The 14,890-nt window shown below is 41.2% G+C and overlaps 1 protein-coding gene across 4 annotated transcripts in view; it reads right to left on the reverse strand.

Moving 5' to 3' along the window:
* Nucleotides 1-14,890, reverse strand: part of tcf12 (transcription factor 12) — a 72,280-nt gene that overhangs the window by 36,274 nt on the left and 21,116 nt on the right. For all 4 annotated transcript variants that reach the window (XM_035152077.2, XM_035152066.2, XM_035152057.2 and 1 more), the window contains exon 6: nt 903-964. In XM_035152077.2, coding sequence (XP_035007968.1) covers nt 903-964 — 62 coding nt within the window. The remainder of the gene's footprint in view (nt 1-902; nt 965-14,890) is intronic.

The raw sequence follows: 14,890 nt of genomic DNA on the forward strand, positions 1-14,890 counted from the left end.
GAATCAATAGTGGGATTCAAAATGTGTTGTGTAACGTAACGGTTGTTGTTATTTATTTTTATAATGTTCTATTGATGTTCCTGAATTCTTTGCAGTTTTTGAGTTGAAGTTTAGAAAGTCATCCTGTTTCTGTTCTTTGACCAGAGAAAATCTTTATTCTCAGATTTCAGCAGCTGCAGGCGTGATCTGTACAGACTCTGCACAAAATGTGTTTCTTAAATTTTCTGTCTTTCTAGCATGATTATGCAGAGTCTTGTTAGTGAAGACCAAGTTTGTCTCACACCGAATTGCAAAAATTAATTTTCTTAAAATTAGTTTTTTTAATTTTTCTGAAGATACCTTTCATTTGAGGATCTGAGTCAAACATGCAAAGAAAAATGTTGCGGTAAAACAAAGAAAAAACGTTAACCCTGAAGTTAAAGAGTCTCATCTCTCGATCCTGGTTAAAGCCTGACTGCTGTGTTTGTGGTAATTATAGTGACGGGAGCTTTTATTTAGACAGGAAAAGAGGGATTTACATTAATCCAGTCTAGATTAAATAATAGTAAGGTTCCCTTTATAAAACCAATGGAAGAGGACAGGGTGTAATTTTTGCCACATTTTTAAGTTGGTCAAACCTGAAATAAATCTTTCAGAACCAAGAATCAAATATCAAAGATAAACTAATGTTTTTCCTTCTAGCTATCAGGAACAAAAGATTAATGTGGAGGAATATCATCTCACTGTACCTAAATGTACAGATGTTATAGCTACTCTATTGTTTCAAAGATTTTGTTTGACTTGTTTTTAAGAGAACAATGTTTGTTCAGTGGAGGTTGTATGATATCATATCCTGTATATAGCCATCATTTGATAAAACCATTGGAGCAAACAGGAACAATAATAAAACCTAAGAAACTCACCTGGGAGCCAGATGCTCCAGGTTCCCTCCCAAAGCCAAGAAATGAAGCCCTCTCTGATTTACCTGTAAAACACATACAGGACATTTTCCATTACAAACGGGCACACATATTGATTATTACCAGACAATAGAATACATTTGGTCTCCTGCCTGTGTTGATTTAGTTCACACAAATTAGGATTCAGTTATTTTTAACATTGTGCAGTGAGGGTAACTTCACATGGAGGCTTTCAAGAACAGAGCCACATTGCAGAGTATTGAACAGCTACATTGGGGCCACGAAAGCTGTGAATCGCTGTAATTCCAAGCAGTCAATGAAAGTTCAAGGAGTATAGTTTCCACAAACATGTAAACGCTAATCTTTAACACCAGGTCTGCTACTATGTTGATGTCTAAACAGGGACATTTCAAGAAAAACTGAAAGCTTGAAAAGTGGAGATTGACAAGTATTGTAAAAGGATATGATGTGACTCATATTTATGTCATCAGGGAACAAGTAAACAATTATAAATACTGTAGTATGATGACATAATATGTAATAACATACGCAACATACGCAACGCACAAATATCTGCACATATTGCAAATATTACGTGTGTGTGATTGTGTGTGTGTGTGTGTGTGTGTGTGCTTGCATGAATGAGTGCGCGTGTGTGTGTGCTTGCATGAATGCGTGCGCGTGTGTGTGCGTGTATGAGAGAGAGAATGTATTGGAAAAAATAATGATTTCTACTCAGGGACAAGGACAGGAGTGTTTTTTGCAGTACAGTAATAAAATATAACAATGGCAAATCTTAGAATTGGCAAAATGTAAACAGCACAGTTATGTTTGTTTGATTATACTTTTGATATAATCTGGTGCAGACTGGAAGCAAAGAGGGGTAAAAGGGAAAGATCAGTGGACGGAGGAATCCACTGACTTCATTGACATTATTGGATATAAATGTACTGTATTTGGACTCTCACTCACCAAGTAATTATACCTATAAAAAAATACATTATTGATATACTGTATTTCGCTGCCCTTGCTTCATTAGCTTTTAAAACAGTCATACCAAATGAACTCAGACTTCCATCAATACATTTCATAGAAATGTGACACCCTCAGGTTCTGTTATAATGAACTATATATAGTCTATAAAATATAAACTATATGAACTATTTGACAGACACACAGTAGTTTAGACCAGACAGACCTTCAGTTGTATAAGTTGTAGCAGAATGGTTCCTATAGTTTGATGACTTAAATGGTGCGTGTGCCACAGAGTTTTTACGATGCAAAGTTTGTTTTCAGTGAATTAATTACTGACAGAGTGATAATTGTCAGAGTCTTTTTGTCTTTGTCACATCCAGTGTGCAACTCTCAAAGAAAAAGCCACCGAGCACCCTTCAGGGGAAAAATAAAACCTCTAGCACGCATGAATCATACACATCACAATATCCAGACTCAGCGCTTTTACTCCCCTGGAAAAACAAACAAACAAACAAATGAGAGCTCCACGGGGAGAATGATGAATAACTTTAACGGCATCGTACATTATTTTTGTCAGACCTCCAAATATTACAAGCACAGACACAAGCTTTGGAACTAAATTCTGTTTACTCTGGGGAAAGGTAAATATTTTTTTGTGAGTTAAAAACTTGCATAGCCGGGATCTTTTGTAACACAATGATGACTGATCTGTGCGTTGCTTTCACGAGCGCAGGTGAACAGAGGCACATCTAAGAGAACCCACTTGTGCTTATCTGAGCGTTCCTGCAGGAGACAGTTGTTCTGCATCTGTGCCGACTCTCTCCGGGGACTAAAAGAAGCTGAGAACATCACGCAAGATGGTTTAACTGGCAAAGCTGCTTCTCATCTAACAATAATGTGATACCGTTCTGAGCCGTCGCTCTTACAAAAGGAAATAGGATTAAGTTGTCGACTACCACCGACGTTCAGCATCACGGCGGGATGATCAAGAAGACAGGGAATTTTAATTTCTATATTTTCCGTCTAATATCTAAAGGTGGTTTAGTGAAATTCATTTTCATTCCCCCAAGAAAAGTCCTCTGAGTGAAAGGTGCGGTCAAGTGCTAAAGTTAAATATTTAGTGGCAGCATGTGTTTTGTCAAACACACTGCGTCTGATGTGAATAATTAATGCTCATTGCTTGAGTTTCAGGCTCCACCGGGACACACAGATATGTTTGTGAAAACAACGTCTCAGTCCACACCATGAGACACAGATGCAGCCTCACAGCTCCTCTGAGTGTTTATGCGGGCAGTTACTGTGGGATAACTCTGGTTTGAAATGAGCAGATTCTTTGGCATCATCTTAAACCAGTGGTTTTCAAAGTGGGAGGTGGGCCTCCTCGGGAACGGGGGATTCAGTTTCAGACGAGGCTCAGTGAATGGAGTTTAAAAACTGTAACATTTGTAATTTCATTGGTTATCAGAGGGACATCACGCAGAACTGAGTCTTCTTCTTGGATGAGAGGTGAAATGTCTTCAAGAGACACAGCAAGTCCACTTGCCTCTTTACATTTGAACAATACATTTTTACATGGTATCTTCCCCTGAAGATACCATGACCTGGATGACTGAGAATCCTCAGAAGCAAGTACTGTAAGGCGTGGTGAGGGGGTGTCTGAAAGGGGGACCACAGTCCTAGACAACATTTGCATCCAGGAAGTAGCCAGCTACATCTGTGGGACCACTGGGCATGGCAGGCCGTCCCTCCCTCCGTCCCTCCCTCCGTCCCTCCCTCCCCCATTCAGACCTTACTCCACCTCCCATGACCTGAATCAGCCAGCAAGAGAAGGATGCAGTACAGAGCTCAGGGGACAGGCCACGTGGCAGCGTTGGGGATTAACATGTACAGAGGTCATGGATGAACAGGTCTCTGAGTTCATTCACACTGTGCTGCTAAAGATACAGCAGCTCCAACCACTTCATCTCATCCTCTCTGCCCTTAAAGGTGCTCCAGTGGTGATACATTAGCTGGACGCCTTGATTAGGAACTATGCTCTCCTCCATCTTCCTCAGTAGTATAAAAAATAGATATTAAATAAACACAGAAGCCCCCAAATCCGGGGTCAAAGGTTCAAATGTCCATCGGTTATTCACACTGTATATTGACAAATGCTGATCATCACTTTTGAAGTCAATCCTTTATGCCATTGTGCACAGAGACACGGTTTAAATCCCATTGTAGCCTCTTAAGCCTCGCAACAAGCAGAGAGTAGCTCCTGGATACGAAAGATTTACAGATGTAAAATTTACAGTTTGGAACCATGTGGATGGCTTACTATTCAGATTCCAGGAGAACACATATTCATGATGATGAGGTAAAGTAGAACAAAGTGATATATCATGTGGAACATATTGCTGGGTTGGCCAGTTCTACAGCCAGGAGCCTAAATTAGCTGAATAAAATATATCCTGAACAGGCACTGACACGATCCCCTGTCACACGCACAAATACTGTAACTGATTTTAAAGAAAACAGGTCACTGGAATATTTTAGTTGCAGGAAAAAAACTCAACTCAACACAAGCAGTTTTCTTTTTTTAAGTCCCTGAAATAAGTTCAGTTAAGTTTGAAACACTAGTTTATAAATCAAAACACCTTTACTTCAAAGAGGAAAGGAGGAACTAACAGAGGCACTACTCATCAATTTCACATGAGTACCAGGCCTGTTTCTTTTTGTGATGCTTTGTTTTCCCTCCTCTGAGCAGCTCTGCGTGATCACAGCCCCACAACAACAGCCACTAACACTGTTATTATTATTTCTTCAGTATGCCCATTTGTTCTGAGCGGGAACTACATTGGGAAGGGTTGTGTGTTGTGTGTGTCACTAATACCTACTAACGAGATGTACAGTACAATGATTGACAAGAAGCAAAATTCATTATCTGCCTTAGAGGTCATTGGTTTCTCAAACACTTTTAATCTTATTTGTTGAAATCCTCTTCACGTCCTGATAGACATCAATAAATTAAGTCATCGAAGCCTCTGTGGACAACTCTCATGAAATCATTGACTAGATTTTACACAAGTCACTCCAGTGTTGCTTCAGCTGAAAGTTTAACATGTCTGAGCTCAGAGTTTTGTCAGAACATACATAAATTATCAACATACAACATAAACATAGATGATTGTGCCACTGTAAAATGTTTGCCTCAGTGAGGCAGGATAATCTTAATAATTTGCCCTTATCTGCCAAAGTGTTTGGCTCCTCGCAGCCTGGCTGTACTACCATCATGCTTTGTAGTACGAACGGTGTCATCTGTGCCCAGTCTCTGCTAAATATAGCACTCTGTGTTTCAACTCATTTCAACTGTGGTTTAGCCAGAGAGTCTTCTTGCCCCATGATATTAGTCTTTGACTGTTTCTTTTCATACTCCAGGCTGTTGTCATGTGACTTATTAAAAGTGGTTTGTCAATTTGTCATACAGCCCAGTTTTTATGTATACACTGATATCTCATTATTCAAGCAAGGCCTCTCATTGCAGTTAAGGAAGTGCAGAGTTTTTTAAGTACCAGGGTTCTCAGTCTCCTTGCCTGGTTGCTCAGGTTGATTGGGATGAGAATCTTTGCGTCTCTAATTCTATTTTTTTATTTTCTGATGATGAAACCTGCTGTGCTCTTGCAATACACTGATATACATTGACTCCACTGTCCCACACAGACGTTATCCTGCTGGCTTTTACATTGCTGCCTTACCCAAGATGCTGGTTAAGTGCTTTGCTCAAAGAGAATTTAACTTAATTGAAATAAAGACTGCTTCTCTTTCCTTAATGTTCTCTAATGTTATACAAGTTTAAACCAGCAACCGTGCACATGTGAGTTTGATCTCAAACTGTTCTGATTTACACACAATTCTGCAATAACCACAGAATGAGTGGTGTCGACCACATGATCAATGACATTGAGATTGACGATATGTGCAGTGGTCATCTTCTAATCATCCCCGTTCAACCACAGCACTGAAGTGTTAATGTGGACTTAGTGCATACTATATTAAGATAGTTAAAAACACAAAACATAATTTAATAATTATATCTTCAAAACCTTTCAATGTAATTCCTCTGCTAACTTTATTATTGAACTAAATTGAAAAAGAAATGTGTCTGGCTCGTCATCAGTTAAAATGTGAAATAAAATGAATGCTTCATGAGGTCAGGGCATTTCCCTATTTCTTGCCAAGACAAAAAAAACTTTATTTTATTGGCCAGTGTTTGTATACTCAACATTTGACTTTGTATAATTAGAAAAACTGGCAGATATTTAAATAGATTGAAATTTGCAATCAATTTTTTTATCCAGTTCAAAGTCAGTCACCTCCATGCTGAGCTGATTAAGTGAATAAACAGTATGTGCTGGAGAAAAAGGCAAACTGGCCCTCATTCACGATATGTGCCTCCTTATTGATCACAGGGCTGCAGCAAGGCACAGCACGACGCAACGTGTTCAGCCCCTTATTCTAATAATGTGAAAGGTAGTGACCTAAGCGTCTCCAGGGATCAATTCAAAACCCTTGCCACAAAAACAGCCAATTAGTGAGCGTGCTTCACTGCCTCTCCGACGCATTCCAAGAGCCTCGTTTTTTTCCCAACCAGAAAACGCGTCCATTTTCCGTGCCCCGAGGAAAAGACCATGAAAACAAACACATACTACGTGACGGGGAAATGTTATTGTAGAAACCAAATGAACTTATCACACACCGGCTCACTCAGTTTGTTTTTGTTTCTCAGACCGCACGCGTGTATGCTGATGGTGTCCCTGTGTCCTTGCTCATGTTACCATGTGATGACTTCCATGCCACCTGACCACAAAACATTATTCCTATCAAGTTAATGACCATTTCTTCATGTCAGAATGTTAGCTGGACTAACTCAAGGCAAAAAGAAACATTACATTTTCCAATCTCTATTGTTAAAGTAGGGGAATACAATGATCAGGAGCTGCGGCAGATTAATAAATAAACTGCCAACGTGATGCTCTACCTTATGTAATTTTATATCAACTTTTGGCCTCCGTAGACACCTTGAAATTAAAATTAGACAGGCTCTGTGGCTTCTAATGACACTCCTCTTGCAACAAGAGACAAGGACAAATCAGAGGTGCACTAACCTCCTCCCCCCCGTTGCTTTTAAAATGCCTTCTTTTGTGTCCTTCTCAAGATAGTTTGTGTACATTCATCCTGTGAAAGCTGTCTGATGCTTCTACCAGGTGTGGATGATTGGACATGGCAGGGAGGTAGTGTACAAAATCAGTGTCTTCCGCGACCGAGGGGAAGAATATCTACAGTCCAGCATCAGGGACGACAGCAGGACAGAGAAACATGATGGAGCCACAAAACACTGAGGAATCGTTCCTCCCTTTGCCCTGAGCTCAACATCAATTTCTGCGTGCAGCCTTGTCAGCACTGACATTATTCAAAACAGCAAGAGCAAATGTTAATGAGTTCTTATTTGCATATTTATTTTTTTCTTTGTTGAAATGTCACTGATTATTACGTACTATGATGATAAATGCATCTGCTCATGCAGCCTGATGTGTAATTAGCCGTTAGGTGAAATGAACAGATCAATTAAAAGGCGAGAGACCGGGATCAGGAAAGAAAGAGAAATCAAAGGAGGAAAACAGGAATGAGAAACACTGGGGCTAGAAAAGGTTACCTCCATTGCTTTAAGAAATCGGCTGTAAATCACTCATTTTACAACACATTTTTTAAGCCCTCAAGATATGAGTGGAAATCAGAAGCTGCTGCCCAACAGTTTGTCCTAAAATCCTCCTCTGTGTGCGAGAGGAGATGTGGATCACATTTATCCCCTCCCAGGATAATCAGGTGCCATGGCTCGGTCTATTTGAATTTTTTCTAACGCGCTAAAAAGGAAAAAGGGGGAGGTGGAAAAGGGGAAAATGTTTTCGCTTGGCCTTTGCCTTTTTCCTCGCCCAACTATTCTCCTGCCAGTGCTTGTTATTCACAAATGAGGAAAAAAATGCATTACTGCGGACCAGATGGGAACATTCCACATGACCAAACCAATCAATCACCTTGGTGGGACGCAGGTGTGACACAGCCGTGCAGCAACACACCATTTCACAGTCTATCAGGCACAAACACATGGTCACCAATCAATGGCACCCCGAGGACCCATGAGGAGGGGTGCTTCCTTGCAGCCTCACTGGTTCATGGCTGATGACTTCATAATCACACATCCATTCTCTCAGAGGAGAAATGCGATGAGCTGCCTAATAACCTCTCCCACCATGTGAACACCAACACTGTAATGGATGCTGCTTAGGTAGGAACCTGCCCCCCACCCATTCACATGTGAGCTTCCTGCCATCGTCCCTGTCAGGTTGCAAGAGCAACTGTCCGGGAGAACAAGAGCACATTTAACAAGAAGAACAATTGCCCCCCCAGTTGGGTTTTAGAATGAAGTCAGTGTGTAACATCAAAGTACGAGTAGATGTTTGGTATTAGATGCCAAACAACTGTTGAGCGGTGAAACAACAAAGAGCCGAGGTGAAGGACAAGGAAGGATACACACATGGGCCAGGAATGCCGATCCAGCTCCAAGCACTGGGGGCATATTTCCTTCTTCAGTTAAAGAACACAAGCCTGCACTAAATAAAACACCAAAGCTGCGTGGAGAGGATAGATCATTCGATGAGGGAGCTCCGGGGGCATGGCATTGTATGTGGGCAAAAACTGTGGCAGCCATTTAAGAGATTATTTTATTTCAAGTTTACAAAAAAGTACCTTCCCACCCCCATATTCCTGGCAGTGGAGAAAAAAGTCTCACAGAGCCGTGTTTGTCTCTACACTTCCCACACTTCCCACTCTCAGGGCTGCGCCGGTGCAGGAGAAAATGTCAGGCATCGTCAAGTGGGAGTAAAGGCGAAACAAATGTTTGCATTTTAAAGGGTGTGTATTTATATAGCTCTTTTCTAGTCTTGATGGCTATTCAAAGCGCTTTAAAGTACAGTTTTTTGCCATTCACACACATTCATTTTTTTTTAGGGGCAATTTTGGGGTACAGTATCTTGCCCAAGGACACTTCGGCTTGACACAACCGCTCTTCCTCCTCAGCCACAACCGCCCCAATCACAATCCTCTAGAGTCCAGCAAGAGGAGAGAGCAACATTATATGTGCAGTTGTGACTGTGGGGGAAAAAAATGGAGGAGGGAGTTGGGAGTGGTGGGCATGAGAATTAACCAGCAACTGAGAGCCAGGATTTCTGTGGCTCATCTCCACAAGCACTCAAAATCTGATGTGAAACTTTCAATGTTCACCTACAACCTAATTTGACAATGTTTCAAACGTCCTGTCAATCAGGGGTTAATTACATGCATTCTCTTGTGACACTTGGTTTAAAAAGACTAAGGAAGCAAGGAAGGAAGGAAAGAAGGAGGGAAGGAGGACTAGAATGGCTGGGTTCATACAACGATTCTCCTGGGGGGATTTTTACTGAAATCAGCCGGGAGGTTGATCTCCTTTGTAAGTTACACAAGCCGGCCGCTGCATTCTTATGCCCTGTCCCAATTCACCCCTTAGCCCTACCCCTTCGTTTTGCACGTGGCCACGAAGGGGTAGTGTTGTCCCATTTCTCTATATGATGTAGGGGTAGTGGCCATCTAGCTCTCCAAACACCCCTTCAATAGTATATTCAGGACCCCCCTAAAAACAAATGGGGTAGACAGAAATTGTTGAATGCTTTACAAACAGACGAAGCGATTCAACATGATGGCCGCTGCGGGTAAAATGCTCTATGTAATTATAATATCTTGCAAAATAACCATGACTAAATGTTCAAATCCAGTTAGCTTGTGACTAGCCATCCAAATTGTTAGTGTGTGATACCATCTAAATTATACACCAAGTTTAGCTTTGTTTACTCAGCATTATTAGCAAAGCAACATCAAGGGCTTAAGTCATCAGAGGTTAACTGTTCCGCTAAAAGGGATTCCTCTGAATGGATCATCTCCTTTTAGCTTTGCACTTGTAAATCACGAATAATGTTATTCTTGTCATCAGCTAAAGGAAGCAGCAGGTGAGAAGGAAACGAGAGAACAGAGGGGGGAGGGGAGAAGAGATATACTGAAGAAGATACAGTGAGATTTAAAAAAAGACGAAAAGGCAAAATGGGTCTTAACCACAGACTTTGGATAGGTTATTTTATTTTTTTTAAACCTTAAATGAACTCTTCATGTGGTGCATTTGCAGACACCAACTGTATAAATGCACAAGTCACTTGAGGCCTTTTGACCATCAAAGCTGCCTGTCCTCAGTCTTGCCACCTCAACATGCATAACAATCATTCTCTCGCACGAACTGCAGTGAAGTGACAGAAACATGCTACATGAAGACATCTTTACACTTATTATAAATACAGTCTCGGGGCTCTGACCCCTTGCAGCTAGTTCCTCGAGACTTGTGTCATCGTACCTTGGCCATGCGCGAGCCTTTCTTATTCCTCTTAAGAGAGACAGCCCTCCAGGCCTACTGAGGCTACAGCTGATCCTCTGCAGCTGGGCAGCCTCACCAGTCGCATGCTGGGGGCCAGGGCCTCAGGATGACAAGGCAGGGGCCAGCCAGGGCCAAGATGGGCTGAGAGAGAGATGAGGGCAGGGAGGGCTGGGATGAGTGGGGGAGATGTGGGCGGCATGGGGAAGGAGAAAAGGGATTTGCGCCCCTTTCAGCTCGTCTTCAGCTCTTCATGCTCCACTGACCGCAGTAATAGATAAGCGCACCCTGCAGCTCTGCATAATGACCAGCTACATCCACTAAACTGTACTGCACCAAGCTTCGTCTTCCCTTCCCTACCCTCTGCTCTTGTCATATGTGCAGTGGATATATATATATATATATATATGTACAGTTTGCAGGGATCACTGTTGATAAGATGATCCCTGCAAAACAACTGTTGGAGTTAATTTTGTATTCAGTGTATTCAGCTCTAACAGGGAAAGCTAACAGTATAGTGTGGGTGTGTACGTTTGTGCGAGCGTGTGTATAAATGACAGTGAGAGTGGGAAGAGGGAGCAGCATTGGCAGCACCTGTGACCCACGCAGCAGTGGAAACACACCTGAACAGCACCTGGCTACAATCGCAGCCGGGGGCAGAGGAGGGTCTCCCATGGGACAGAGCATTAGCACATGACACCTGCCCCAGTAAAAACACAACGGGGATGCCAGTGTGATGGAAGGATTTGACACTTCACAAAAAGCCTTGAGGAACAATAAGATATGGAAAAGTGAAAGACTGGAAGAGATTGATTCCCCCAACGCCATACGCAACGCAGAGTGGTTGCATAATGTATTTTAAAGTATTTTCAAATATGTACTGGCACATCTTAACTGGAGGAAAGAAACTTCATTATCATTATCATGTCACTAAAGCTACAAAAAGGTCATATCATACAAAAAGACAATAATGCAAAAATGCTGGATACACTCTGCTCGATGCACCGTCAACAACAGGAATGTTGAGACTGCATATTAATCAGCGATTATCAGCGACACTATATCTCTCTCTCCTGAATAGGAGAACAGAGTTCAAAGAGGGAAACTTCACTTGTAGTCCAGGCCACTAACATTTCAGAAGACTCAGTAGATTGTTTGGTTGTTCTTTGTTTTTACTAATTTGTTTGTTGCTATGTTCTCAAGTTGTTAATTTGTAACAGAACAACAAAACATTAAAATCTTTAGTGGCTGTCAAAAATAAATCTGTTGAGTATTACTGTCTCACCAGCTCTGGGAGGAATTTTGTCTTTGGAAAACCCCAAAAAATGTTTAGATGTTAAACATCAGTAGCTCGTCCTTACTTCTAATGTTTTGTTTAGACAAGCCTGTGACAGTTTGCAGTACAGAGACTAAACAGGGCAGCTATTGAACTAACACCTCGATTCCACTCAGGTAGTCACAGGGATGATGGGCTGGTGGGGGCAGGGTGCATGCGGCTGTATGCGTGGGTTGATGACATCATTAAGCTGATTAATTTTTATGCAAGGCTAAAGCTGGATGAGTAATATGCATGAAGCACACCAGAGGAACGTGAGCCCAATATTACAACTCAGCAGTTGGGATATCACGTCCTCAGGCACATGACTGGAAAGAGCTGATGCAAAGCAGTCGTCACCATAGCTACCAAGCGAGAGCCAACATCAAACCCATCTTAGTTTTTAAAAACATCTAAAGGAAAAAGTTATTAACATGGTCATTACACTGCTTTATACGGAGGAACTGTCTTTTGGGCTGTGGAGAAGAAGTGATTTCTGGTAGTGTAGCCAGAGTTAGATAAACCTCAGCAATTTTTTAAAGCACGTAATTGCTGTGTACTCCTAGATATATTTATCTGTATTCTTTTTCAGTCATTACTGTCAAACCCTATAACCCTAACCCTAGATAATAATAAAAAGCATTAATTCTATGCATGTATATATGTATGTGATAGCAATCATCACTTCCATACAGGGTTGGTAGCATACTGCTGTTAAAATACATTTTCTAAGTTGTTATTTTTTTACGGATCGGTACTACGGATCGGAATCGACATCAAGGAGGGAAAAATGTATCATAACATAGTGAACAGCAACATCAACCCTGTCTTACTGATCATCCCAGTGACTTCAAAGCCTTATCTGAAGTTAGGTCTGAGAATCAAAAGGCTTTCAACACTTGGTGGAAATCAGTACCAGGCCATTAAGTAAATAATGACAAAAAAGCAAACATTAAGAAGCGGATACACACACACACACACAAACACATCTACAATCACAATACAGCGTGAAATAAAGGAGCAGGGTGCAGCTCTTTCAAATGTAGCTCATCACCTGGTAATTGCCCAGATTGCTTGAAATCAACATCCCCCACTGACTTCTCCTCATCGAGCTGACACCACAAGAAAAAATCTCAGCAGGTAATTAAATCTAACCATCCCTTGTCAGGGCTATGGGCTGTTGGCTAACAACCCTCCACCGCAAGACCTACAGAAGCCTTGAGTCATACGGAGAAGGAAGCGAGGTTGAGTGAATTACACTCATTGAACTTATCAGCTGCACAGGAACATGATAAAATCAGGTACAACAACTAAGTACGTTTAAAAAGAGAATTGTTGCAGGATAAAACTATTTTTGTGTTAGATCCCAACTACCTCATAGTTTCGAGTCATAAATGATCGTCACATCCTTAAGACACATTAAATGATAATTGAAATTGCCAAATAATCAAGAATGTCGTAAAAATTACAGATTTGGTTGAAGTAACATCATCAGAAATGTCCAAACTACCACAAAGCTGTATGCTCATTTATTCTACATGTAACCCTAAATAAAAGACAGGCAATGGTGTTGTAACTGCTCAAATGAAAGACTAGGTAGGACAGTGTATATAAATGAGTAACTGTGGTTACCGCCTATCAATCAAATCATTGGATTTAATGTTTTTATTAACAGCAAAAAAAAATACATAATTGAAGGCGATAAACTTTTATGTGGTGTGTCTCATCTCAAAATTACCTAAACCACCAGACACTAAGGGCCAATCTCTCCAAGTGCTGTCCAATGAGACTCACTGACTGACTGACAGAGTTGTCAGGAGTCACATATATTAGTTTAATGTGAGGCAGCTACTCTATAGGAGCACAGGACTGTACAGAAAAACACCAGTTATAATAATTACAACAATTTACAGATAATAAAACACAAGAGCCACAAGAACATGACGGAAATGAAAATACAGACCTCGAGGGAGACAGGCACTTCCTAAAAGTGAAATATTCAGCCTAAACTCTCTAATTGAAAAGAAAAGCCCTAGTAGTACCAAAGTGTTTTAGAAATAATTTGAAACAGACACACTTATGTCCATTAGGGTAAACAAACAATCCATCAAATGAACTACTGTAATTCATTATCAAGCAAATGTTCATCATATCTGTGTGACAATCAATACTATCAATAGTCTTTGTCCGTCTATGGGAATCACACATTATATAGCCACAAATCTCTACCAATGACACGTCAGCAGACTGTCAGAGTGTAGCCACTTTCTGCACATGTGACGAGCGGTTGAGTCAAAGGGACTGAGACTGAATAAGTTTGACCAGTATAAACAATGCGGCGGCCACCTAGCACCTGTCGGGCAGCATGTTAGTGGATGGCGTGAGGGTTAGTAAGAGGATTGTAGCCAGAGGGGGTGGGGCTAGGACGCACGTGAGACCCAGACCAGCTGATCCATGCACTGCTCTAACATGGGAGCCGGCCCCCAGGGGGGACATAGTCATCGTTAAGCAGTCAGTTGCTCCCCGGCATTCAACCGAAACCCCCCATTCTTCAGCTTCAAATCCCCATACACTTCTCCTGTGAGACCGGGATAAGACGTTGCCATTTCACAGGTCTGATCTGTTTTATGATTACTTATTAGAGGCATAGTTAATGTTCATGGTGAAAAAACACATAATCAGACATGTAAATGAGTTGATTTTTCAGTTGATGCAAGTTTACGTAAAAACAAAGCTGCTATCCAATACGCACTATGACTTCAAATTCACCTCTGACTCGAATTCACAGAACCTATTGCTGACATTTTCTAATCAACATGTATCTCCAAGGGCAATGTTTATTGAACTGCAAACAAACTGACATGATTAATGTTTTTCATTATCTGACTGCGTAAAAGGAATTCCTGCACAATGTGATTCATTTGATTCTGTGAACATTTAGAAATACAGACGGTATATGACGTATTTACACTGCACCTCATGCTGCATGTGGTACAACACAGTGTGTTCACCGGTACATTTGCACGAAACTAAACAGTGTGTTTTGTAATCAGGTGTAGTTGCAGTATCTGTAGTACAGAGGCCTATTGCTCCAATGTGTTTAGAGAGGATTATTAAAGTCAGATATACACTAGTGAGGAAGTTTACATCTCGAAGGTTGTAAAGTGGGGTGAATGACAAATTTGGTTAGAATAAAAAATTCCGGGCCATGTA

This window comes from Hippoglossus stenolepis, chromosome 1 (assembly GCF_022539355.2).
Source record: "Hippoglossus stenolepis isolate QCI-W04-F060 chromosome 1, HSTE1.2, whole genome shotgun sequence".
Lineage (NCBI taxonomy): Eukaryota > Metazoa > Chordata > Actinopteri > Pleuronectiformes > Pleuronectidae > Hippoglossus > Hippoglossus stenolepis.